At 40.4% G+C, this 26,440-nt stretch overlaps 3 protein-coding genes across 15 annotated transcripts in view; 1 reads left to right on the top strand and 2 right to left on the bottom strand.

Moving 5' to 3' along the window:
• Positions 1 to 437: 437 nt before the first annotated feature.
• Cbx3 (chromobox 3) lies at positions 438 to 9,424 on the bottom strand. Of its 3 annotated transcripts, none has more exons than XM_048339662.1 (6): positions 9,308 to 9,424; positions 8,143 to 8,194; positions 5,371 to 5,513; positions 3,726 to 3,888; positions 1,925 to 2,019; positions 438 to 628 (listed from the first exon to the last, which is right to left on the bottom strand). In XM_048339662.1, exons 2-6 carry the CDS (start codon positions 8,164 to 8,166, stop codon positions 502 to 504), a joined length of 552 nt encoding a protein of 183 aa, XP_048195619.1. In that variant the 5' UTR covers positions 8,167 to 8,194; positions 9,308 to 9,424; the 3' UTR covers positions 438 to 501. The 3 variants fall into 3 exon arrangements, with proteins under 3 accessions (XP_048195619.1, XP_048195618.1, XP_048195620.1); XM_048339661.1 differs by having other exon boundaries at positions 9,300 to 9,424; XM_048339663.1 differs by having other exon boundaries at positions 9,296 to 9,420.
• Positions 9,425 to 10,274: 850 nt separating this feature from the next.
• Positions 10,275 to 20,371, top strand: Hnrnpa2b1 (heterogeneous nuclear ribonucleoprotein A2/B1). Of its 10 annotated transcripts, none has more exons than XR_007210037.1 (13): positions 10,315 to 10,510; positions 13,133 to 13,168; positions 13,266 to 13,376; positions 13,524 to 13,670; positions 13,877 to 14,087; positions 14,196 to 14,297; positions 14,369 to 14,449; positions 15,482 to 15,544; positions 16,844 to 16,963; positions 17,176 to 17,298; positions 17,742 to 17,824; positions 19,192 to 19,327; positions 19,835 to 20,371. XR_007210037.1 is itself a non-coding variant. In XM_048339660.1 (12 exons), the coding sequence occupies exons 1-11, from the start codon at positions 10,505 to 10,507 to the stop codon at positions 17,801 to 17,803; spliced, it is 1,062 nt and encodes a 353-aa protein (XP_048195617.1). In that variant the 5' UTR covers positions 10,275 to 10,504; the 3' UTR covers positions 17,804 to 17,824; positions 17,981 to 18,477. The 10 variants fall into 10 exon arrangements, 8 of the variants coding, with proteins under 8 accessions (XP_048195617.1, XP_048195615.1, XP_048195616.1 ...); XR_007210038.1 differs by having other exon boundaries at positions 19,192 to 19,264; XM_048339660.1 differs by lacking the exons at positions 19,192 to 19,327; positions 19,835 to 20,371 and adding an exon at positions 17,981 to 18,477 and having other exon boundaries at positions 10,275 to 10,510.
• Positions 20,372 to 22,185: 1,814 nt separating this feature from the next.
• The window catches only part of Nfe2l3 (NFE2 like bZIP transcription factor 3), a 31,422-nt gene continuing 27,167 nt past the window's right edge, over positions 22,186 to 26,440 (bottom strand). The window contains exons 3-5 of one of the 2 annotated variants that reach the window (XM_048339652.1): positions 24,991 to 25,074; positions 23,231 to 23,887; positions 22,186 to 23,200 (exon numbers count right to left, since the gene is read on the bottom strand). In XM_048339652.1, coding sequence (XP_048195609.1) covers positions 22,679 to 23,200; positions 23,231 to 23,887; positions 24,991 to 25,074 — 1,263 coding nt within the window. In that variant the 3' untranslated portion in view covers positions 22,186 to 22,678. Of the gene's footprint in view, positions 23,888 to 24,990; positions 25,075 to 26,440 lie in introns of both variants that reach the window. The other variant, XM_048339651.1, reaches the window with a different exon arrangement.

Raw genomic sequence — 26,440 nt, forward strand, 5'->3', positions numbered from 1 at the left:
TAAGTGATACATCATTTACCTACATATGCAAGGCTGTGGGTCTGATGCCCAACACCTCTAAACAAGCAAAATCTCCAAAACAAAAAACTACCTATGTAAGTATTTTGTTTACACACACACAAACACAAAAAAGAAAATTCAGGATGGTCCTTCAACATAGCAGTTAAAGACAAGTTGTTCTGATTAAGTAATGACCCCAAAAAATTGCCTAATATTAAAAAAAGCCACAATCTGTTTCTGAATGCAGAGGAAATATACCATGGTATTAAACATTCTTTTCTGATAAAGCAACTACAGAAAGCCTTTATTATATTTGTTCAAAGTAACCAGTGCTATTGAGGAAAAAAGAAAAACCTCAACTCCCCCAATACTACTTTCCAAACCAACATGACATACTTGATTTTCATTAGAATGTAGTTATTGTTTCACACCATTAATTCAAAAACCAAGACTCGGATTTTATATATATGTATAAATATATATAAAAAGCAATGCAAACAATTATTGAGCTTCATCTTCTGGACAAGAATGCCAAGTTAGTCTCTCTTCATAGAAAGCAATCACAATCTGAGGACACTTCATATTCGCCTCTTTTGCCAGCACCAAGTCAGCTTCATCTGAATCTTTCCTGTTGCAAGGGGGAAAAAAAAATCAGGTTAAAAATTGAAATTGGGGCTGGGGATATGGCCTAGTGGCAAGAGTGCTTGCCTCGTATACATGAGGCCCTAGGTTCGATTCCCCAGCATCACATATACAGAAAACGGCCAGAAGTGGCGCTGTGGCTCAAGTGGCAGAGTACTAGCCTTGAGCAAGAAGAAGCCAGGGACAGTGCTCAGGACCTGAGTCCAAGCCCCAGGACTGGCCAAAAAAAAAAAAAAAGAAATTGTTTGATAACAGAATCATTCACTTGAAAAATGGCACTGTGCCTCAAGTGGTAGGGTGCTAGCCTTGAGCAAAAGAAGTTTAGGGAGACTGACCAGGCCTTGAGTTCAAGCCCCAGGACTGGCAAAAAGAAATAAGGACTGGGTGGGAAGAAAGGAAAGAATGAAAGAAAGAAAGAGAAGGGGGGGGGGGGGGAGACGGAGAGAGAGCAAAAGAAGTTTAGGGAGACTGACCAGGCCTTGAGTTCAAGCCCCAGGACTGGCAAAAAGAAATAAGGACTGGGCGGGAAGAAAGGAAAGAATGGAAGAAAGAAAGAAGGAAAGAGAAAGAAAGGGGGGGGGGGAGAGGGAGAGAGGGAAAGAGAGGGAGAGAGAGGGAGGGAGAGAGAGAGAGAGAATATACATCCATTCAGAAGGTATTTAAGAACAAGGCATTATAGAACACAGCAGTAATTCCAGGTACTCAGGATGTTGACATCTGGGGAATCCGTTTGAGCCGAGTATATACTCTCCAATATGAGCAGCAAAAACATGAATGGAGTGTGGCTCAAGTGATAAGAGCACTTGTTTATCCATGCACGAGTTCACACCCCATCTGCTCCCCCCACCCCCCCGCCGCCAAAGGAGGGTTTAATTCCTTTGGAAACATGGTTGGTAGATGTGGCGTATGTTTTAATGAACTATTTCCTTAAATAGGCCATAAGTTTGCTGATGCTTGCTTTAAAATACTGCTACCCAACTTAGAATCATCCTTTTAGCTCGTTTTCCATTCTCAATCCTTTCTTGTCTTGAACTCAGGGCCTGGGTGCTGTCCCTGCGCTCTCTATGCTCAAGGCTAGCATTCTATCACTTGAGACAACTTGAACTACTTCTGGCTTTTTCACAACCCTCCCCGAGTAGCTAGGATTACAGGAATGAGCCACCAGTGCCCAGCTTGTCTCAGTTCTTATGAGAGAAACTATAAAATCTTTCAGATATGGTTCTACAAAAATTGAAATGTACTGATTCTCATTTTAAAATAATACTATTACCTGCACACTTACCATTTCATAAGAAACATCAATTCTCCACTGCTGTCTGTGGCACCAATTATTCGTTCAGGATCCAGACCCCTAGCAAACCCCCTTGGTTTGTCAGCCTAATTGGAAGAGGATAAGTGATTGCTTACATAAAATGTTTTCATACAATTTTCCACACAACAAACCTAAAACATTAATTTCCAATGTCTTCACAAGATATAGCTTCATTAAGACCTTCTATAGCCAAACAGAAACAACTAGACAAGAGCTTGTATTTGGCACTAAAATATATTGTTATTTCCATTACTTTTACAAGCAGAAAAGCAAGTTCAATATTAAAATAGACTTTATTCCTAAAAACATTCTGAATTAAGAAAGATTTCTAATTGCATCATGGGTAAAACTATGTGAAATAACAGAAAAACATGATTTATTTTTGGTAATACATTTTAAGTTCTTTTCTCCTCACTTTAAGAGATAGAGCCTTACTACATATTGGGAGGTGGAAGCAGAAGGATTACAGAAGGTTCAAGCCTTTGTCATAGTGAGACCCTGCCTATCCACAAAACAAAAAACACAAAAGAACAAAAGACCCAAGATAATCAAGGTATTTCTAGAAACTAAGTCTAAATTGTTCACATATTTAAAAGCACAACCAGAATAAAGAAAAAAGGTACAAAGTAGTGGTTCTCAAAGTATGGTCTGAGGAAAACTGACTCTGAGATCTTACACAGGGCTAAAAACGGGCTACTTATTACTATCAAAATTACACTTATTATTCTTTTTGTTTATAAAATGGGAACTCTATAAAGTTCCAATGAACTATCTGTAAAGGTCTCATCTAGTTTAAATGATCAAACATCAAATCCAGAGTAATCAGATCTATAGCACTTTACATTATATATATATAAAAAAATATATAAAATAAAGTAGTACTAGGACCTTGACTCTAGAAACCAATTCAGTAAGAATTCAAAGATTGATCTCCAAATTACCATGGTAGGCCAGTAGGAGGGCAAGTATAATGAGTTTTATAGTCAAGAATATAAGTAACCTGACTTGTTTCAAACCATACTGACATTAGTGAGACAAAGACTAGATCAACCTATAAACAAATCAAATTGTCTTTATTCATGTCAATAGTTATTATCAATACTTCCAAGTATTTTTTGGTGAACAGATCATGCAATAGGCCTGGTCAGATATCAAATCTCTGACAAAAAAAATAGCACATCTTATGTGGCATAACTATTTACTGCAGTCACACAATGTAGGCTCAATCATGCTTGTCCTTTTGTCATGCATTAGCAAGCCATTTATAAAAGGCTAATGGTATTTTGAAAGTATCTAAGATTCTGCAAATATCTTAAAAAAAAAAAAAATCAAGGCTAGGCAGCAGTGGCTCAGACCTGTAATCCTAGCTATTCAGGAGGCTGAAATCTCCAAAAACCAGAAGTGGCGCTGTGGCTCAAGTGGTAAGAGTGCTGGCCTTGAGCAAAAAGAGACTTAGGGGATACTGCCCAGGCCCTGAGTTCAAGCCCCAGAACTGACCAAAAAAAATTCAAGTCATGGGACTGGGAATATGGCCTAGTGGCTAGAGTGCTTGCCTTGTATACATGAAGCCCTGGGTTTGATTCCTCAGCACCAAATATATAGAAAAAGCTGGAAGCATGGCACTATGGTTCAAGTGGTAGAGTGCTAGGCTTGAGCAAAGAGAAGCCAGGGAAAGTGTTCAGGCCCCAGGACCGGCAAAAAACAAACCAACAAAAAATTCAAATCATCAACCTTTTTAGAGCCAGTCTTCTTGACAATATTTTATACTTACAGCATCTCTTTTCTTCTTTGATTTGCTATCATCAGATTCACTGTCCGATAAAGATTTTCTTTTTGTACCATCCTTTTCTTTACCAGCTTTTTGAGAATTAAGAAATGCTTCAATTAATTCTGGACAATCTAAATTTTCTTCAGGTTCCCAAGTATTATCAGCACTGCAAGTAAAATATGTTGATTCAGTTATACATGGTTCATCACCATCATCTGGAACTTTCATAATTACCTGAAAATAAGTTCTCTGCACAAATACTAATCTCTCCCTCCCTATCCTCTTTATCACTGAGAATATACATTTCCTTTGTGCTTGTTTTCTCAGCCCTAAACCTCATTCTATTTTCTCAAAGTTAACTGCACTTGACTTCAAAGGAGTAACTGAAGCTAACATTTACCCCAGGTTCTACAATCTATGTATGTGTTTAGACACTATGTTGGAAATGAACTTTACAACTCTCGGAGAGTGGAGTCAGGGGGAGAGTGAAGTAGGAGAAAATGAGGGAGGGGGGTAACACTGTTCAAAAAGAAATGTACTCACTGCTTTATGTAATAGTATAAGAAATGCCTTACATGTTTAAAAAAATTTAAAAATTGTTATAAAAGGGGCTGGGAATATGGCCTAGTGGCAAGAGTGCTTGCCTCGTATACATGAAGCCCTGGGTTCGGTTCCTCATCACCACATATATACAAAAAGCCAGAAGTGATGCTGTGGCTCAAGTGGTAGAGTGCTGGCCTTGAGCAAAAAGAAGCCAGGGACAGTGCTCAGGCCCCGAGTTCAAGCCCCAGGACTGGCCAAAAAAAAAAAAAAAAAAAAAGATTGCTATCAAAATTTGAAGCCAGCACAGGCAGAAAACTGGAGGTGTGGTTCAAATGGAAGAGCACCATCCATAAGCAAAAAGGATTAGCAAGAACACTTTAGGCCTGAGTTCAAGTCCTGATACTTGACATGTGTACAACACAAACACAAAAGGAGTTATTGGAATACAGCCATACTTATCTGCTTAATGTATCATTTACTGCTTCTCTATAGATGAGTAGATAGACAGATCAATAGTACACAAAGATTAAAATAGTTATATTAGATGCTATGAGGAAAAACAGTCAACCCTTGATATAAGGCTGAGAAGATGACTGTCATGTGTTTTCCAAAAGGGCTGTAAAGACGAAAATGATTATCAATTATAAACCATCTAGCATTATAAACTTGACAATTTTTGTGTTTTGGCCCCCAAAGCTTTTCCAGAACGAGAATTATTTTAGGAATGCTGGGAGAGGTACTATTAACCTTTGGCACATATTAACCTTCTTAGGGCTGAGTATCACTGGACAAACTTGAATCAAAATTTGGGAAGAAACAGTTCCCAGAGCCAGACACCAGTGGCTCACACCTGTAATCCTAGCTATTCAAGAGGCTGAGCTCTGAGATCATGGTTCAATCAAAGCCATCCATCAGACTCTTATCTCTGATTAACCACCAGAAAACCGGAAGTGGCGTTGGTGTTGTAGCTCAAGTGGTAGAGCGCTGGCCTTGAGCTGAAGAGCTCAGGAACAGTGCCAAGGCCCCGAGTTCAAGCCCCATGACCAAAAGGAAAAACAAAAAAGGCCACCTATATGCAACTAAAGGTATAAGACAAGTTTCTTACTCTGTAAATCCCTTCCACTTCAGGAAATATTCTACCTTCCCATTCACTACACGTCGGTCCAGTACTTTTTCTACAACAAATTCTTCAGGCTCTGCTTCTTCAACTTTTTTACTCTTTCCATTCTGTTTCTTTCCCATTTTTTGCTAAAAGAGAAATTAAGAAACATTTTAAAAGACTTAAGAGTACATTTTAAAGGCCAAATCACATATATTGTCACATTGGGCACTTATAACCAGAAAGTATTAGGAAATGATATGAAGAATAAATAGTAGTGACAGGTCTTACTATATGAAGGTCTGGTAGACAGGTTAAAACTAGCCCTAGGACACACATCCTTTCCCAATCCAAACACCAACGTTAAAAGCCTCAAGGGTACAGAAAAGAGATTAGTGGCAGAATGAAAACAAAGGTTTAAAATTTTAATAACCTAGGGCTCTGAGAGCCAGCTCACCAGGCAAAGTTATGAGAGACCCTGTTTTTTTTTAGTTTTAGTTTTTTGTTTTTGCCAGTCCTGGGACTTGAACTCAGGGTCTGAGCACTGTCTCTGGCTTCTTTTTGCTCAAGGCAAGCACTCTACCACTTTAGCCATAGCTCCACTTCTGGCCTTTTCTCTTTATGTGTTGCTGAGGAATCGAACCCAGGGCTTCATGCATGCTATGCAAGCACTCTACCCCTAAGCCACATTCCCAGTCCTAGAGATCCTATCTGAAAAATAAAAGCTAAACAACAGGGATGGGGGGGGGGGTGGGAAAAATGATTCAGGTGTTCCTGCGTTCAATCAATAGTACCAAAGGGATAGAAAAAAAAAATTTAAGACCAAAGTAGCCATGGAGAGGCCATGGTTAAGTTAAAAAAAGGACAAGAATATTATTCCTTGGTTATTATTTATATGTATTTTTCTTGACCATTCAAGTTGATAATGTCACTTTAAGAGACTATCATTTTATTTATTTCTTGAACGAAAACACCCCACATTTTTCCTGATTTCTGAAGAGAAATAATGTAACTGGTAGCCAAGTAAATTTAAAGGGCATGTAGGTCCCTTCTTTGTTTTGTCGTATTACTTAAATGGGATCCTTCCCTTAAACTAATTTTTTTCATTTTTTGCCAGTCCTGGGGCTTGAATTCAGGGCCTGAGCACTGGCCCTGGCTTCTTTTTTGCTCAAGGCTAGCACTCTACCACTTCCTGCCTTTTCTGTGTATGTGGTACTGAGGAATTGAACCCAGGGCTTCATGCGTGCTAGGTAAGAACTCTACCACTAAGCCACATTCCCAGCCCCAGCCCCTAAACTAATTGTTTTAACAGCCCAAAAGCTATCTGCTATGGGAAGAATAAAGCCAGATAAAATAAAACCCACATGGCTAATTCCCAAACACAATGTGCTTAATCATTTCATCTAAATACTAAAGAAAAAAAAGTCCCAAAATAAAACTCCTAAATTTTAGTCAGTAAAGCACATACATGTGCAGCAAGATTGTTTTTTGGTATACTGTTTCTGAATCAAGCTTATGATAGTTTTCACTAACCAAGCATAGGACTTTCTGTCTCAGTACAGTACAAGAAAGGTAAGAGATAAGGGGAAGAACAAAGCAATTGGAACAAATTTTTATTAGATACTGGTTCAAAATAAGAATAGCTACCTGTCTCTGAAGAGAGAAGACTGAATTAAAACAGCAGGAAAAGGTAGACTGCTTTTACTACCAGCACATTCACAACCTACTTTCACTTTTTTCGTTTAAGCATTAGTATGTACTTGGCTCAAGCTAGCATGGGCTGGATTTTGAAGCCAAAATATATTCCAATTTTTAACTTAAAAGATATTCAATGTTCTATTTAAACTGTATCGCTAAAGTATTTTAACAGTTAGATTGAGAACTTTTAAAGGAGTCAATCTGTGATCCTTTATAAAAGGAAAAAGTCATTATACCAGCAAATCATACACAGAAGACCACCAAATAGTGTGCAAAAGAACTTAATTTCAGTGAGCTTCAATTGGCTTAATCTCTGTATCTTTATGCATTCTTAAAGCCTCCCGTGGACAGCACATCCTTCCCTATCCAATACTTGAGCTCAATCCTGAAGAAGCATAAGATGCTTGATAACCTTTTTCATCAATGATGACCTATACATGAGGATCTACCAGACACTCATTAGACAGGCTTTAACATTACACATCTCAAACTGTTCTGCAAAATATTGGACATCTGTACAATCTAAAGTTGGGGACAAGCCAAAATTTACCAACTTGTCCTTTTTAGTGGGAAGCTCTAATTTACTAGTATAATGTACTAGCACAAACACTGTAAGAACCCACTGTAAGAATTCCAAGATTCTCATGGAAATATTCTGATTTTTTAAAAAACCTATACATTACTGTAATTTTTTTTAGAAAGCCAAGAATGCTAACTGTGGGTTCAATAAAGTATTGAAGATGAATACCTCTCAAGATACAAATTCAGTATTTTCCTAGACACATTTGTGATTTTTGATCATATAACACAACAATATATTTAAGATTCTTCTGCAATTTAGAGTAATGAAGATTAAAAACAGGATAAAGGGGCCAACTTTAAGGTTTCTTTAAATGCATTATGACTTTATTGCCTTAAGATATTAAGTGTCTCAGGTTTTTGTTTCTAATTCCCTCCCCCCCATATTATGGAGGTACCTTGGAAACATATGAGTGCAAATTTCTCAGATACAATGTTACAATTTCTGGCAAGAAAAAAGAAAATTCCAGTAAGGTCCTTATATACTTTCATGTTACTTACCAATGTAGTCTTGTTAGAGGCCATTTTTAATTGTAGACTTGAAGAGCTATTACTAGAAAAATGCACGACAGTTAGAAAGTGTTCCTAATACATAAAAGATAAGTAAATACAAGTATTGTTTGGATTTCAATCTTCAGAGAGGGATGGCACATTTCAAACGGATACAATGCAAAAGGCAGGTTTGGGTTCTGGTATAAGTCGTTAGTATTATTATACCCAAGCATATATTATCATGGGTTCTAAATCACCTTTAGTGTATAGGAATGTTACTAGGTGATTGAGTCTTTCTATGGCCCCCGAAAGGGTCATATTTGCAACGAAAATCTTATTTTTAACAGATTTATTATTCAATTAAAACAGGCATTTCGCTTCAAAACTACAAATTCACAATTACAAAATTCAAGTCAGTAAATTCCCATGCATCCTTTTTTCTAAAGACTTCTGAATGAGTCGGAACTTTTTTCTAGGTAATTCCAACTTTATTTCTTTTCAGAAGCCGCCCCCCCTCTCAAATCAGTTAATAATGAAAAGGTCCCTCCCCCCCACCCCGCCCTCCGAAGCCTCGGGGATCTCAGGTGGATTCCAATGCCTGAAACCTCGGAGTCCTGGCGCCCGCGCGCGCGGGCCTCGTGGTCAGCGCCTCCGCGGGGAGAAACAAAGGCAGCAGCGGGGGCTCAAGGGCACTGCGCCACAGGCCCGCGCTCCCCCGCCCGCCGCGGCCACGTAGCGGAGCGCGCGCCGCAGCCGCCGTCCGGGCAGCGGGCCGCAGGCCTCCCCAAAGCAGGGCACACACCGCCCTCCCCCGGAGGCCTAACTCGCGGAGCGGAGCGAGGCAGCGGAGCGGGAGGGCCCCCCTTCCCGCCCGGGAACGGGGGAGGGGAGCGCCGGCTTTGTCTGGAAACCAGGCGGGTGTCCCCGCGGCCCTCCTCCACCGCCACAGTACTAGGCCTTTCTCTCGGTTAACCGCCCGCGCGGCGCCAGGCCTGCCCGGGGGGGGGGGTCCCCGCTCATCCCACCATCGTCCCTGCAGCTCTCGACGCTCCACCAGGCGGGGAGCGGGGAAATCGAGGTCCCCGAGGGGTGCATGTGGCGTCTTAAACGCTACCACTGAGTCACAGAGAGCACAAATAAGAAAAAACAACAAACAAGCCACCGACTTCACCACCTCAGATGCTCTGGTCGCGATCCTGCAGCAGCAGCGTCTCCGGCCCGCGGGCTTCCAGCTCCAGTCACATCCGAGGGGAGGGGGCTGGGGCGCCGCGCCGGCCGTGGTGGGGGAGGGGTGACGCCGCCCACGCCGGGCGGCCGCGAGGGGCGTGGCGTGGCGGCGGGCGCGCGCCGGTGGGCGGGGCTCCGCCCGTTGGGAGCCCGGGCCCGCGAGGGGTGTTGGTGATTGGGGCGTTTAGCGTTGGGGCGTCGAAGCGGGTGCCTCCCTCCCCCACACCCTTCCCGCGGGAAGGGACCCCAGTGAGGAAAGACGGGAGACGAGAGCCTCGGCCAGAGACCCGAACCGAGGACTCTAGGTGTCGCAGCCGCTGCAGCGACTGGCGCCAAAACAGGACTCCGCCCACTTCCTTGGCCCTAGGCTGGAGAAAATTGAGAGTTGAGCCGTGGGGGTCGGCGGGGGCTCCAAGCGGTGCCCAGGCTCCGCGGGGCAGCGGAAACTAATTTGTTGACTAGAAGTTGCTTGGGGGGTGACGGGAAGGGGCAGAGTTTTCAACCCCCACCCCCGCCCCGGGCTGGAGAGGGATTAAGAAAGGGAAAGCGTTTTAAAGGCGGGAGAAAGAAGGGGCGGGGGATTGGATTCTCTTAAGGCGTAGCTGCTGGGAGCGCCGCCAGGGTGGCGGGGCCACTCTTCTCTACGGGCTGCGGGATTAAGCTCCACCCTACAGCGTTTCTTTCAAACTGCGCGACCGTTTCTCACCTGCCCTAAAGGCGGAGGCTGGACCCTATTCCTAAAGGAGTAACACGCAGGACGCGAGCTTTCCGTAATTCACTAGCACCCGTTTGCGCAAGTGACGCAAAGTACCAGTGCCAACTGGGAGCGGAGAGGAGCACGTAGTTGGCGTAAGGAGGGCGCAGCACATTCCCGCCAGTAGCGGCGGTTAGGGCGTTTACGTAACGTCCTGACGTAAGGGAAGACGCGTTGGTTGGGGGGAAGGTTCTAGAAAAGCGGCGGGCAGCGGCTCTAGCGGCAGTAGCAGCAGCGCCGGCTCCCGTGCGGAGGTACTCTCGGCGGTGTTTCTCGAGCAGCTACAGTTCTCACTACAGCGCCAGGACGAGTCCGGTTCGTGTTCGTCCGCGGAGAGCTCTCTCATCTCGCTCGGCTGCGGGAAATCGGGCTGAAGCGACTGAGTCCGCGATGGAGGTAACGGGTTTGAAATCAATGAGTTACTGAAAAGGGCTTGGCGAGGCCGTCGGTGCCGCAGTGGAAGCCAGCGGGCCGCCTCCGCGGGATCTTGGCGGGGAACCAACCGGCCGCCCCTGGAGCGGTCGGCCCGTAGATCGTGTTGAGCAGGGTCGCGAGGGGAGGCCTAGCTGTGCTAACGCCTTCCCCGCCCTGAGCCTACCGGCGCCATTTCCCTTTCCCGGGGTGGGGGATGGGGAGTTTATTGGCGGCCGCTGCCGGCCCGGTTTTTAATAAAAGTAGACCTCAAAAGCGGGAAACCGTATTCCCTTTTTAAAGCACGCTTTTTTTTTTAGGGGGCTGGGGTGGGGGGACCGGCGTCTGAGCGTTGCGGCAGGCGCCGGATCCGCGGGAGAGCGAGGCTGCAGTGCCTCCCCTCCCCCCTCCCGGGAACCGGATTTGGCGGCCGCCATTTTCCCGTCTGTCTCTCCGCGCAGCTTTTTTCTTCTAACTCTCGGAATTCTCCTCGTTTTGATCCTCCTTCGGCAGCATCGGAGTGGATAACTATTTTTCTTTCTTCTCGGGCTCTTTTCGTATCGTTTCGAGGTGGATCTGGAGTGTTTTGTGAGCTCGGATCTTTAGAGTCCTGCGCACCTCATTAAAGGCGCTCTGCCTTCCCCTCGATGAAATGGCGCCATTGCGTCGAGAAGCCACCCAGAAGAGGGAGGGAGGGGGTGGGGGCTCCACCGGGCGAGCTGGCTTCGGCTGAGAAGGTATCGCTGCCTTAGGCGTGGAGCCGGAGTTGGCGCGAGCCATATTGCTTACAAAGAAACCATTTTGTTTCCCTGCCCCAGGTTCTTTTGAGTAGCGGTTTTATCAGGGTCTGCCACAGTTAAGCTAGCAGAGTTAAGAGGGGAGAAAAGGGGGCGCCCCTACCTAGTACTGGGACGCCCCAGGGAGACTGGCGGTTATTTTTTCGCGGGGGAGTGGGAGAGGGATAATCACTAGATAGATAATATAATGGAATTGTGGAACTTTGTTTTAAATAATTTTTACGAGGAAGTAATTTAAGGCATGAGGAAGTCAAAGTAAAAATGGCCCTGTCTTCCTTGTACTTTGTTTAAAACGTGGCTTGATTGATCCCTTAGTGCGTGTATTGGTATATATTAAAACTGTAATAGGCCTGGGCCTACGATGTGTTTGTACTTTGCTACTCTTCTCGTTTATGTTTGCAATCGTGGTTGATTACATTCATAAGTATAAGGTTTCAAGTGAAGGGGGTCTACCTGATTATTTTTCTGTGACCCTAAGCACATTTAAAAATAACGATTGTTTATAATCGATAGTGGACATCGGTAAGTTTGGAAAATGAGGTAAGTAAAGAGTTTTTGCTATTTGTTAGTGATTTGTAAGAATTGTCTTTGTGTTTTATATATGTAATTTATTTGGGCTTTGGGAGTTGAAACTTGATGAAATTGAGTAGCTACAAAATCCAACTAAGAATGCTAACAAATTGTCATCTGAAAAGAATTCTTAAGAGCTAGTTTGGATAGTTTCAGTAGTATGTAAAAATTCCAAATCCTGAAAATTCTGCAGTTATATGACTTGGATCTTAATTTTCTTTTTTTGAGCAGTTGAGTATACACATTGAGGGATAATCCCTGGAGCTAGATTCAGTAAATGGCTTTTTAGTCTTGTATTTGGCCTTTTAGTTTTATCATGCATGACTGGCAGTTGGGCCTTATTGCCAGTTCAAGTTAAATTAAAAACAATGTTTTACCTTCATTGTCTATAAGCCATATTTATTAACTTACTAAATGCCCCCAAGTAAAGAGCTGTTTGCTGCAGCATATTTGCTTGCTGACACGCAAAAACTAAGACTTAGATTTTTTCCTTTGTTTTTAACGGAGTAAAATTTGAGACTATTCTACAGTTGCGTAGCATTCAAATATGAGATAATGGTAATGATTTACTGTTCATTTCTTAATTTAATTTTATTGTCAAGGGATGAAGGAGGGGCTAGAGCTACATATGTAAGGTAGTGAGTACCTTTTTACTGTGCATTTTGATCCCTGTAGATTATCATGTAAATACATTTATGCTTCAGATATTGTTATGCTAATGAATTTGGGTTATATGAAAGGAGTGACTTGTTACTTTTATACATATCTTGAATGTTCAATTTCTTGACAGTTCCTTTGGGAAAATGTAAATTAGGCTTCTTTTTGAGATAACTTTGTCTCACTAACTTGAGACACCACCAGAGGGGGGCAGTAACAGGAAGTAAAAATTGCCATTTCAGATAGTGAATCTTGAAATAGTAAATGTTGGATTATAAGCATACAGAGACAAAAACGTTTTAAATTTAAGAATGCATAGTTCCAGTCACAGTTCTGTTTAGTTTATAGAATTGAATGAATTTCTAGTAGATCATTAAATATAGACCTTTAATGACCATGACATAGATTAATTTCTCCTCAGAAGGTAATTTAAGATAATTTAATGTCAAGTAAATGTAGATCAAGCAGTAGTGACTTTGAAACTTGTATAGTTCAGCTGACGCGGTGTTTTTTTTTCTGTAACACAGCTGTGCAGTTTTAACATATGGTTTAAATTTGATGTAAGTTTTTTTTTTCCCCCCAGAAAACTTTAGAAACTGTTCCTTTGGAGAGGAAAAAGGTACTCTGCCAGCAGGTCACCTCATATTTAAGAATTTAATTCCCTGTATACAGAGAGGAAATGTAAATAAAAATTGAAATGGTATTTTCCTTTGCAGAGAGAAAAGGAACAGTTCCGTAAACTCTTTATTGGTGGCTTAAGCTTTGAAACCACAGAAGAAAGTTTGAGAAACTACTACGAGCAATGGGGAAAGCTCACAGACTGTGTGGTACGTTAACTGTATGGAAGTCTTTGCAGATTTAGACATTGAACTTGGAATACATTTAAAAGTGAATCAGACAATATACCAGTTGCTCAGCTTTTATGTTGCTAGTTTAAGCCACAAAGCCCTCAAGTTCTCATTTTGTTTTTAAAGGTTATGAGGGATCCTGCAAGCAAAAGATCAAGAGGATTTGGTTTCGTAACTTTCTCATCCATGGCTGAGGTTGATGCTGCCATGGCTGCCAGGCCTCATTCAATTGATGGGAGAGTGGTTGAGCCAAAACGTGCTGTAGCAAGAGAGGTAAGCAAAACATGAGTTCTTTGCAGTAAAGAAAAATTCCTAAATTGGGTACTAGCTGAATAATTCCTTAAGATTGTGCAGTATATCTTGTTTTGCTTTTTTAAGGTAAAGACTAGTTTGTTACACAGTTACAGATTCATGGGAAGATCATTGTGCCTGTGGTTGCTACTGGGGTAACATTCCCCCACTATTTTTTATTATTGCAGGAGTCTGGAAAACCAGGGGCTCATGTGACTGTGAAGAAGCTGTTTGTTGGTGGAATTAAAGAAGATACTGAGGAACATCACCTTAGAGATTACTTTGAAGAATATGGAAAAATTGATACCATTGAGATAATTACTGATAGGCAGTCTGGAAAGAAAAGAGGCTTTGGCTTTGTTACTTTTGATGACCATGATCCTGTGGATAAAATTGTGTGTAAGTGTCTGGCTTTGTACATAAAATTTGGGTATGTCAACAACTGTAATGTGAACAAAATTTCAGGTAACTTCTGTTACTTATGGGGGTCTCATCTTTTCTTTTCAGTGCAAAAATACCACACTATCAATGGTCATAATGCAGAAGTAAGAAAGGCATTGTCTAGACAAGAGATGCAGGAGGTCCAAAGTTCTAGGAGTGGAAGAGGAGGTAATTAAGTTTTCTCTCATTATTCTTTTCTTCTTCTTCTTTCTTGCTGCTAACCAGACATTATATTTTAGGGAACTTTGGTTTTGGGGATTCTCGTGGTGGCGGTGGAAATTTTGGACCAGGACCAGGAAGTAACTTTAGAGGGGGATCTGGTAAGTTCAAGTTCTGTGGGGTTTTTTTTTGTTTTTTTTTCATGGCAGTCCTGGCTTGAACTCAAGGCCATCTGCACTGTCCCTGAGCATTAGTGCTGAGTGCTAACACTGCCAATTCAGCCACAGCTCCATTTCAGCTTTTTGGTGGTTACTTGTAGATAAGAGTCTCATGGACTTGGCTGGACTGAATGAATTCAAACCCAGATCCTCAGATCTCAACCTCTTGAATAGCTAGGATTACAGGTGTGAGCCACTGGTGCCTGGCTCAGAGTTCTGTTTGAAATGTCCTCAGCTGAAATGTGAATGGTTTGGTTTGAAGAGTATCCAGCCTAAAACTTAGTTCCTGACTTGGCTGGTAAGGAGAGGCAAGTAAGAATCTACTCAATCCAAGGTGATCATGTAAGGGTTTTTGTATGATCTTCAGTTTTTCAAGTAGTAAAATTGTACTGCAGCAGCCTTATAAATGAATGAACTCTAAATATTGAAATTACTTACCTGCTCATAGACTGAAACCTAATAGAAGCACAGTTCCAGTATGTCTAACATCTGTAACAGCATCGTCTTAATATGTAGCTGCTTGTGAGGTTGAAAACTGAAGGAAGCTGGATATGACCCAGTTACTGGGTGGATCACAGTCATAGGTACAGAGGAAAGGAAACAAAGTAGCAGGAAGTGGGCAAAAGGAAGAGCTGTGACTTGGTAGTGGAGCAATGTCCTGAATTCAAACCACAGTACCACCAAAAAGGTGCAACAATAAGTGGCAGAATTATTCCTTTATAGGCCTGGTGTATTTATCTGAGCTAATGGAGTGTGAAAGAAATGCTCTGCTGGCCCAGTACAATGTCTGTCCTTTGTATAACAATTCTTAGGTCCAAGACCTTACCAAGACATACAGATTTCCATGTGTATAATCTTGTAACACTAGCATTTACATTTTTAAGGTTAAATTTAAGGTAGAGATCATGGGGGAAATTTGAGTATTATTGAATGTGATGAACAGGGTATGCTAATCACACTTTTGGTTCCTTACAGATGGATATGGAAGTGGACGTGGATTTGGGGATGGCTATAATGGGTATGGAGGAGGACCTGGAGGTCAGTTACTTTTGCATTTTGGTTTCTATACCTTAAGATTTAGTCTTATTTGGATGTGTATACATCAGTAGGCTTTTTCATGAGGCCTTTAAGTTCCAGTGGGTCAGCTATTTGACATTTATAATTGCATTCTGTCTATATAGTTTAACTTTACTATAGTGGCTTTTAAAATTTGTCAGTGATATACAGAGGGGTTACGGTTTCATATGTAAGACAGTGCGTCCATTTCTTATCCAACTTAACCTCCTTCATTTCCCCCCCTTCCCATTTCCCTCCCCTACTATAGAGGTTTTAAATGAGATGCCTTAGGCATTTTCATTTTTGTACATAAAGTACAATGTTTCTGCATAAGCATGCAATACTTTTAACTTGAGATCATTGTGCTTTAGATCCCTTAGAATAGATTTATTTAAAAAGGGTAAAGACTTCTCAAAAATATGCTTTTGGCTAGAACAGATGTCATTATTATATCAGATACTAAGTTTTTATTATATTGCAGGAACACTGAAAGATGATACTTAGGGATTGAGATTTCCTAATAGTTACTTGAAAGTATGAGCTAATAAAAGACCTGATTTTTGCTACTCTTAAGACAAGACATCTAAGTCTCATTACTAGATAGAACCTTGCTTTGAAATAAGGTCTTTTTGTTGTTCGTTGTGGGACATGAACTCAAGGCTTGGCCACTGGGCTTGAGCTATTTTGCTCAAGGCTAGTGTTCTAGCATTTTCAGCCCCAACTTCATTTCCAGTTTTCTATTGTTTAGAAGATAGTATTGTGGAATTTTCTGCCCTGGCTAGGTTGGAACTGTAATCATTAAAATGTCAGCCTTTTGAGCCACTGGCACTAGGCTCAAATTTATTAACTGTGGCTTACACCATAGGAAAAGTTACATGAACACTAGTTTCTGCTTCTCTACTCCAGGGAGGGAATGAGCCATGTTACAGGGTAATTTCATAAAATATGAATTAGAAACTCGAGTCTTTAATATCAGTTAGATATGGGTGGCCCTTTTGGCCCAGTAGCCAATGATAGTATACCCAGTTTCAGACCCAAAATAGTTTCAAGAAACATTTGAAGTACTCTTAACGTCTTTATAGTCAATTTAAGAGTATAGCTGGGCATTTCAGATATTTGAAATTAAAAATTTCAAAGAATTTAAACTAGTCGGGTAGAAACTAAATTGATTTAAGATTTCATGGGACACATTTAATAGAAAAGTATTTGTTTTGCAAATGGGCATAAGATGATTCAAACAGCATTAAAATAATTACTTAAAAGAGGCTTATTTTATAATAGGTGGCAATTTTGGAGGTAGCCCTGGTTATGGAGGAGGAAGAGGAGGATATGGTGGTGGAGGACCTGGATATGGCAACCAGGGTGGGGGCTACGGAGGTGGTTATGACAACTATGGAGGAGGTAATAAATTCACCTGCAACCTTTATATGGGAATTTGGATTGGAATTAATGACTTGCTATAGTTTGTTTCAGTGTTGTCACTAGATGGCCTTAAAAATTATAGTTACAGATAGGTTTCGTACTTTGATTTGGTTTTGTGGGAGCTTTGTGCACATACTTTTACTATTTGGTTGTAATCTGAGAGCTACTGTGCTGGTTTCCCAATTTCACAGGAAATTATGGAAGTGGAAATTACAATGATTTTGGAAATTACAACCAGCAACCTTCTAACTATGGTCCAATGAAGAGTGGAAACTTTGGTGGTAGCAGGAACATGGGGGGACCATATGGTGGAGGTAATTAAACCTTGGAGATTTTAGATTTTGGGGGTTAAATGATTAGCCTTTCATAACTTAATATTAATTTACTTTTTATATCTGGAAATTATTTGATTTTTTTTTTTTTTTTTGCTCTTTGGTACCTGTCCTAGGTACTGAACTTAGCCTAAGTGCTGTCCGTTGTTAGTATTTTTTGCTCAAGGCTAGGTAGCACTTTGAGCCACACCTCCACTTCCACCTTTTTAGTGGTTAATTAGACTTTGCTGACTGTGAATTGTTATACTCAGATCTCAGCCTTCTGAGTAGCTACAATAGCAGGCCTAAATCATAAGTACCTTACCCCAAATGGGTGGTGACTGAGGGCTTTTATGACTAGATGCATCAGAAACAAAATCAGCTATATATACTAAGTGCTGATTATAGGAAGCAAAATAAAGTTAATTCTGTTCTTTCAATTCTAGGAAACTATGGTCCTGGAGGCAGTGGTGGAAGTGGTGGTTATGGTGGGAGGAGCCGATACTGAGCTTCTTCCTATTTTTCATGGGTAAGTAGTTTTTGAGTTTTACAATTATTATTATCATGGGAGTCCTAGGAGCAGGAGTAAAAGCTTTTTAGGATCATGTTATCTTTCCTTAAAGTCTGGTTAGATGGATAATTTCATAACCTATTTTTTTTTTACTCTTTACTTCTGTTGAAACAGGCTTCACTGTATAAATAGGAGAGGATGAGAGCCCAGAGGTAACAGAACAGCTTCAGGTTATCGAAATAACAATGTTAAGGAAACTCTTATCTCAGTCATGCATAAATATGCAGTGATATGGCAGAAGACACCAGAGCAGATGCAGAGAGCCATTTTGTGAATGGATTGGATTATTTAATAACCTTACTGTGGAGGAAGGATTGTAAAAAAAAAAAAACAAATGCCTTTGAGACAGTTTCTTAGCTTTTTAATTGTTGTTTCTTTCTAGTGGTCTTTGTAAGAGTGTAGAAGCATTCCTTCTTTGATAATGTTAAATTTGTAAGTTTCAGGTGACATGTGAAACCTTTTTTAAGATTTTTCTCTAAAGTTTTGAAAAGCTATTAGCCAGGATCATGGTGTAATAAGACATAACGTTTTTCCTTTAAAATTTTAAGTGCGTGTGTAGAGTTAAGAAGCTGTTGTACATTTATGATTTAATAAAATAATTCTAAAGGAAATTTGTGTAATTATAGACTTTTTATTTTAAATAAGTTAAGGAGTGGGTAGTATAATTAAGGTCCATTGCAAAGCTGTTGTTATATTTGTGTAAGATAAATGCTGGTCAGTTATAAGTGTGTTGTCTGCAATTTCATCAGGATTAAATTATCTAGATAACTTAAGGGATATCTCTGCAAGGAGAAACACCTTTTTAGATCTTTTAGATGCTGCTTCTTCAATGCAAGGAAAGGAAATAACCCCAGCGAGGTACTCTTCAGGGACACAGGTCTAGTACAAGAGAACTCTTGACGGCTACTAAATTCAGCCAGTCTTAAAAAACTGTGCTGTTTCTACAAAGCTTTTACTACAGTAGTTTATAAGGATGCCAACGAAAGCTGAGGGTGTAGAGCAAAATAGTTCTAAGCTTCAGTTAAACTCCTTTAGGTAAGATCTTATTTACTTTTCTTTCTTAATTTTCCTCCCTAAAAGATAAAACTAATACTCTTCAATGGTCTTTCATCAGTATAGTGGTTCTTATGTAGTTTAACATAGCTATGAATTGAGTTTAACAATGTGTAAACTCAAGAGATTTAATTTTATAAACCCTGTTTTCCAATCTGTCATATACTTAAATTATTTTGGTTGTTTTCCTTTTTTTCCTTCTTTCTCCCCCCCCCCCCTCCATGAAGATTCGGGTGCTTAACATATCATTTTTTTCCCTGCTGGAATTTTAGCATTGATATGAACCATGGACAAGTATATTCTGCTGCCACAAAGACTGTAAAGTGCTTCATTTCAACAGCTGAGGCAAGCCAAGTGATCATTAATAAAGCTTTTCTTGGTTCCTTCAGTGGTGTTGGTAGTAAAATGGTAGGTAAAAGTTAGGCTGAAAGTTCAATAAATGAGACTTCCCATCATTAACACCCTTGTGCATTCATTCACATTTCTTGGATCAAGCATTTTGAGTGAACCAGGTTTTTTTTTTATTATTATTAAAGACTTGTGCTATTTATGGTTTTAGCTTTACATGCTTATCAGGATTGAGCCTGAAAGAAGGTAGGGTAAAATTGGTCAAATATATTTGCAGATAAATCTTATATTATCTCGTACTAAATAAATAATCGGGGTTGAAATGTAAATTTTTCCCCAGTGTACTATTCTGAACAGCTGTAGAGTGTATGCTGTAACTCATATCTGAAAACTATTCTGAGTTTTGAGTTCCTGGCTTTATTGCCTTCTTCAGGAATGTTATTCAGGGCTTATTCTACTATGTGCACCAGTGAGTCTTCTTTGATTCTAAGACCACCACTGAAGTTATTTAGGTTCTTTGGACAAACATGATAAACTTCTTCAGATACTTTTTTTTTCCTTTGGCAGGAAGGTGTCTTGCTGCAGGTAACTAATGAAGAAGTGGTCAACCACAGAGTCTTCAAGAAATAAGAAATTCTGTACCATCTGAAAGTAGTTCTTGTTGGTGCCTTCATTTAAGAAGCACTCTTTAAGAAAAGGGAAAAATGCTTTCTGATAAAACAAACTTCATTTAGTACAGGTTCTTGATAAAATCATTACAAAATGAGTGTTGTTTGTAAAGCATAGCATCAAGTCAGCTAGAGAGATAAATGTATCATGTTTTAAATTAGGTTTTGTGAGTAGACAGATTAAAGTTCTATTTTAAATACAAATTTTATAAAAATAAATACTTTTGTATCCAAATAACTTGGTGTAATGTTTACACATAGTGTGAATCTTGTTCTATCAACATTCAGTTGTCTACAAGATCGCCATCCTAAATTTTAAAACAATTCTCATGAAACTGCATATCAGATTTTCCTGGAATAGTAGCAAATGAAAGAAGCATTGTGGACATTATTGGCTGTCCCTAATAAAATGCTATGTTTATGCGCAGTGTTTCAATACCGCTACAACTTCCTTTGCTTTAATTGGTGGCATTTTGAAACTAGATTTTAATCAGCAAGAGTGGTCTGTTAACTGGCTTTTGCAAGAGTGCTAACAGTCTGGCATACTAGCTTTCTAAATGTCGATTTTATTACAACTTACACATAGGCAACACATCTGTAGTGATGGATAGCTATCAGTATCAATGAACTGCCGGTGCTCGTATTTTAGAGTCAAGTTTAATGTGTTAGATAAGGACTTTTTTGGTCTTGGTGCATGTGAATTTGAGGAGAAAAAAACCAACGTGACTTGGTTTTACTAGTTGTGATAGATCATAAACACATAAGTGAATAAGTATTATGAACTCAACTGTTTAAAATATCAATTGTCATTAGTTAACACTTGGTTTCAACTGGGAGTTGAAAGGTTTGTAGAGGGTCTACACAAAAGTGGAATCAAATGAGTGTTCTGAGCTCAATAGGATGCAATAGGTTATAGGTGTTTATTGCCATAGGCTGTATTTTCCCTGTTTATTAAGCTGTCTTCGTGTACAAGTAGAAAGCTACATAATTCCATATAGTTATGCACTTGGGCAGTTTGGCACAACAATCCCCATAACCTCGAACTACACCTGTGGGTCACCAGTTGAGAGAAATTCAAAGCTGGTGCTTGTTAACTTATTGTGGCTAATTAGAACGAGGCTGGGAAAGTGGACACCCAGGAGGGCTGGACTACCAGTGTGGTTATTTTCCAGAGAACACCAATAAAGCAAAACAACTGCCTAAACGTTACTTACAGATGGTAAAGCTGTGACCCAGACCTGGAACTATTTTGAAACTTGGGTTGTGCAACTGTTTTGAGAAGCCTACCCTCTTCCAATAAAGCTCACATTGCAGATTTAAATATTGGGTGCCAATTGGGCTGAAAAAGTTAAATGGCAACACAGGAATACATTAGTGGGAATTTATCCTCTTCATAGCTGCCAGTGTACCACTTGGGATCACAGTATTTCAGGTTGCAAAGCGGGGTTTCAAAGAGTAACACATGGTTGTAATCCTGACAAATTTGCTTGTACATAGCCTAAGAATGATCTGAACTGGAAATACTGTCTGGCACTTTCTCCAGAAACATGCTTTGAAGGATCACGTTAGATTTTACAAAGATGGGGCTGTGACTTTGGGGAGTTAACTCAGTCCACATTACCGGATAACCAGTGTGGTCATTACAGGTCTTAACTGTTGATCTTGAGGTGTTCAGTCCTATCCCAGATAAGAGGTGCTGGTGAACTAGATACTGGGAAGGCCTTGAGAACAATGGCCTATATGCTACTTGCAAAAAGTGATTTGTCACTAGGCTGAACCAGGGGCATTTGAAGTACCTAGAAGCATTTACTGGCAACTATCTTTAGGTGCATTGGAATACACGTTGGAAAGTATACCCAGGCTGTGAAAACACATGTGCCCCGCATCCCTCACTTTAAGCGGATTCCTATGGTGGGAATACTTTGTAGTAACTTTGGTACTACTATGTAGTATTGGTATGTTTGGATTTGCCCTCCTAGGTCATACAGGTATTTAAATTGAGTCTATTAATAGCTCTGGTTTTAAACTGATTTTCAAATTACCTGGTTCTATTAAGTGTCTTACATAGGACTTTTCATTTCGTTTTTCTTATGGTAGATGTTTGATGAGAAATATTTTAGGTTGGTTTCCTACTGCCAAGGGACACTGGATTAATCATACACACATGAGGTTTGACTGGGTTTTTACCTTCAGGCATTAACACTTGGTAGAACCCTGTCCCCCTCCCCACAAGCACTTGATAGTTTAAAGCTTTATATTTAGCACATGTTAACATGAACCGGTGAATCTCATCACTTTGTATAAATTTGCCAGTTTGCTAGATACTTAAGTTAAATGGTAATCTAAAGACAAGCTAATTGGCTTTGAATTTCTGTATAAAAGGAAGATGTGATGTTTAACTGAAATGCAAAATTTTATTTTCATACGAGTTTCTTCAAGTTAAATGTACAAGTTCCCCTGAAAATGTTAAGTCACAAGGAAAAGAAATAAAAGCCATTCTCCAGTGTTCGGTTTTTGGCCAACTGCTGCCAAAGTGGAAATCCATATAGGTAAGTTACCCCATTAGGGATATTTGTATAATGGGAAGTTTTAATGAAAAACATCAACTGTAACCTTAACTCAGTGATTCAAATACAATTTCCAAGTTAGAACATCTCAGGCCTAAATTATCTTCAGTTTCAGTTCAGTGGTTTGTGATCCAAGTAATCAAGTTTCTGGACATTACACAACATGGAGTCAACCTTTAATGTCTCTCACTATTTCTCTTTCCCTTTTGGGCTTCCTTTTTGTGACCTGGGATCACCAGTTCTTTCGGTACAATCAAAACAGCTCCATCATGGCTGCACTGGAGTGTGTACTGGTTTGGATTGACTGGCCTACCGTGGTCATCTCTTAACCTACTAAAAACATCATGGTAAAGATCTTGTAGTTTCTGTTTCATTATGTCAATAGCTTTGTTGCATTGAGTCCTCTCTCTTTTAAGGGTTTCCTTCTTTGCTTGTAAGTTACTTACATCATCTTCTAGATTCAAAATTATGTCCAGTTTGCGTTTACGGCAGTTTTGAGCAGCAACTTTGTTTTTTCCTCTTCGTCTGATATCACGGATGAGTGAGACTTGTAAGTCAGTGAGGTAGTGCCTGCTTAACATACTGTTGAAAGAGTCAACTGGCATTCGGACAATTTCATCCACAGAGAAAGGAATATGCAGAGCTTTAGCACGTCTTTCATCACGGCTAAGATTTCTACCTTTGTTGTCGAGGTATCTACTCTCTTTGGGTGACTTCCCACACCATGAGAAAGATTCAGACATGGGTTCTGGTGCAGTTGGCTGTAAGTGGTAAGTATGGTTATGAAGTATGTGTTCATTCCTGTGATCCATGTGACGACGTTTACTGGGTTCTGGGTAGCAGCCCCCTACTGCTCCTAAATCTTGAAATTCAAGGTCACTACTATAACCTGTAGCACCTTCATATGTAGAGTGAGAAGAATTGGACTTGGTAATACATGTGCTATTGTGACTTGAGTTTAATGAAAGACCAGAATCAGAATCTGGTTCTTCACAAAGCTGAGAAACTTCAAGTGGATCAAAACCTGTGGCCAACGACATTGAGTTTATCTCAGCTAATACATTTTCATCAAGGTCATAAAGGAGATCTTGGCTTGTTAGATTCCTCATTTGATTGTCAGCAAGTGGGAAAAGTCCTGTAAAGTTACTTCCAGAAAGGGTTTGCTCAGGATTGGTATGAGAATTTAACTGGAGAAATGATTCTGGTGCCTGTGATGTCCTTGCTACATTTCTTATAAATGTGTTGTTGGAACATAGCAACATAGCTTCGTGGAGATTCACATCATGACTTACAGCCTGGCTAAAATTTACATTATGATCATAGCCTGAAGAATTCATACCATCACTATTATTGCCTGGTAAAGGTGGGATATCCAATGAGATTTCCTGAAAAAAAAAAAAAGGGAGAAAGATATACAAAACATATACTTTAATAGTTAGATACCTTTTCTTACTGTCAATTCTGCTACACTAAGGGATGTGGTGTGGTATCAGCTAAAATACATAGTAATGTGATGCAATGCAAATAGCCTGTATTGGGGGAGGAACGAACGGAAATTTAAGGAAATTAGGCTACTAAAAATTGATCTTGGGTATTAAATCAATATGCATCTCTTCATCCTTGAAGGTAATAGTGAAAAGCTCTCTGTAGGGGGAAGAGTTTCTACAAAAACAACTCACCAGGCATTATCTTACAGTAGCTACTCAGGAAGCTGAGATCTGAGGATCGCACTTCAAAGCCAGCCTGGGCAGGAAAGCCCATGAGATTCTAACCACCAGAAAACAGGAAGTGGCCTGGTGGTTCCAAGTTGTAGAGAGCTAGCCATGACTTGAGCTTAAGGATAGTGCCCAGACCCAGAGTTCAAGTCCAGAGAACAATAAAAAAAATCTGGCCACGTGCTGGTCGCTCACGCTTGTAATCCTAGTTACTGAGGAAGCTGAGGATCACTGTTCAAGGCCAGCTGGGTCAGGACAGTCTCAGAAACATCTCCAGTTAAGCACCAGAAAATTGGTACAGTGCTAGGCTTGAGCAAAAGAGCACGGGGAGAATACTCAGGCCCTGAGTTCAAGCCCCACACCTGTTGGGTGGTGGGGGAGTAATCCAAAGCCTTGGGCTGGTGTCAGTGGCTCCAGGAGGCTAAGATCCAGAGAATCAAAGCTTAAAGCCAGCCTGGGTAGAGAAATCCCATCACTGAATCTCCCAACAAAACACTGGGCTGGAGGTATGTCCCAAGTAGTAGGGGAAAAATGAGCAAATAAGCCTAAGTGGGACGCTGAATTTAAACTTGGAATGTGGGCTGAGTGGGGAAACATTGGCTCCCTTAATTAGCTTCCTGATCTAACAAGCACAGGGACCTGAGTTTAGTCCCTGATACTGTCACAAAATTAAAGTGCTGCTTAATAACGTTTTGTGATGCTTTGAGGTTAAGGTGCTATACCATCCAAATAAAGGGTTCCATATAAGTACAGTACAGATTTGTTCCAGTTACCTCCAGGGAATAATCGGCCTGTGATGAAAGCAGATGAAAAAAGTCTTCCAGAGAGAAAGATGTATCTGTCCAGTTTAGATGTCTCTGTAGAAAAATGGCTGCAGTTATTTTCAGTGTGTGCATGCTGGTACTGGGGCTCGAACTCGGCCTCTTGGATGCTTCCTTCGATTTTTTGCTCTACCACTTGACCCACAGTTCTATTTCTGGCTTTTTTTTTTTTGCTGGTTAGAGATGAATCTCACGCAGTTCCCTGCATAGACTAGCTTCAAATCCCAATACTGAGTTGCCTCCTGAGAAGCTAGGATTGATTACAGGTTAAGCAAATGACACATTGCTAGGCTTAATTCTGTAAAGGACAACTAATTCTTTTATTCCCCTGCTGAAATCCCCTTTCCTCTGTCAGGAATTTTACATTCTTATTTCTCTTATTTCCATTTTTTGTTGTTGTTGTTAAACAGTCCTCCAAACTTCTTGGCCCTTTTTGGGGGTGGCACCTTACTTTGCTTCTCATAGACTACTGTCCTAGTTGGTTATGAAATTATTTGTAATTACTCGTCTTTACCAATTTACTGCTTCATTTCCTGCCTTTAGAATTTGTCTTGTTGAAATAACAATCAGACTTTGTTCTGTGAGTTTGTGCTATGAATTTTAAATTTAACACTTTTTAGATTTTATAATTTTTAGTTCTTAGTTTTTGATGGCTTAACTTTGATATGCCTGGGACTTTTTATTCTCCTTGGAACTCTTACATAATCTAATTTGAAGATTTTACTTGTAAAAATATTGCTCTTGATTCACACATTATACTTTCTGCTTCTGGAACTCTTTGTTTTGTTTGTTTGTTTTTGTTTTTGCCAGTTCTGGGGCTTGAACTCCGGCCTGGGCACTGTCCCTGTCTTCTTTTTGCTCAAGGCTAGCACTCTACCACTTGAGCTACAGCACCACTTCCAACGTTTTCTGTTTATGTGGTGCTGAGGAATCAAACACAGGGCTTCATGTATACGAGGCGAGCACTTACCAGTAGGCCATATTCCCAACCTGCTTCTGGAATTCTTATTAGAAATAACTTAGAGTTTCTTATTCTGTTGTCTCATTTTTTTTATCTTATATTTTGCATCCTTTGTGAATTTTTGAATCCTGAAAGTTTTTGTATATGTTGACTTACGGTTACTATTTCTTCACATCATCCTAAAAAAAAAAAAATGGTTTGTGGCCAGTCCTGGGGCTTGGACTCAGGGCCTGAGCATTGTTCCCTGGCTTCCTTTTTGCTCAAAGCTAGCACTCTACCACTTGAGCCACAATGCCACTTCCCGCTTTTTCTGTTCATGTGGTGCTGAGGAATCGAACCCAGGGCTTCATGCAAGGTGAGCACTCTACCACTAAGCCATATTCTCAGCCCCTGTACACAGTTTTTAAAAACTAATTTGATTTGCTTTTTGTTTATGTGGTA

Source organism: Perognathus longimembris, chromosome 2 (genome assembly GCF_023159225.1).
Source record: "Perognathus longimembris pacificus isolate PPM17 chromosome 2, ASM2315922v1, whole genome shotgun sequence".
In the NCBI taxonomy this organism is placed as follows: domain Eukaryota; kingdom Metazoa; phylum Chordata; class Mammalia; order Rodentia; family Heteromyidae; genus Perognathus; species Perognathus longimembris.

What these genes read in the sequence shown, in the direction of transcription:
- Cbx3 (XM_048339662.1), bottom strand. Translation starts at nt 8,166, where the DNA reads ATGGCCTCTAACAAGACTACATTG. An exon ending in CAAAGAAGAAAAGAGATGCT is followed by an intron (nt 2,020 to 3,725) that starts GTAAGTATAAAA and finishes TCTTCCAATTAG; the next exon opens with GCTGACAAACCAAGGGGGTT. An exon ending in TTGATGTTTCTTATGAAATG is followed by an intron (nt 629 to 1,924) that starts GTAAGTGTGCAG and finishes CCCTTGCAACAG; the next exon opens with GAAAGATTCAGATGAAGCTG.
- Hnrnpa2b1 (XM_048339660.1), top strand. An exon ending in TCCTGTGGATAAAATTGTGT is followed by an intron (nt 14,088 to 14,195) that starts GTAAGTGTCTGG and finishes TTTTCTTTTCAG; the next exon opens with TGCAAAAATACCACACTATC. An exon ending in GTATGGAGGAGGACCTGGAG is followed by an intron (nt 15,545 to 16,843) that starts GTCAGTTACTTT and finishes ATTTTATAATAG; the next exon opens with GTGGCAATTTTGGAGGTAGC.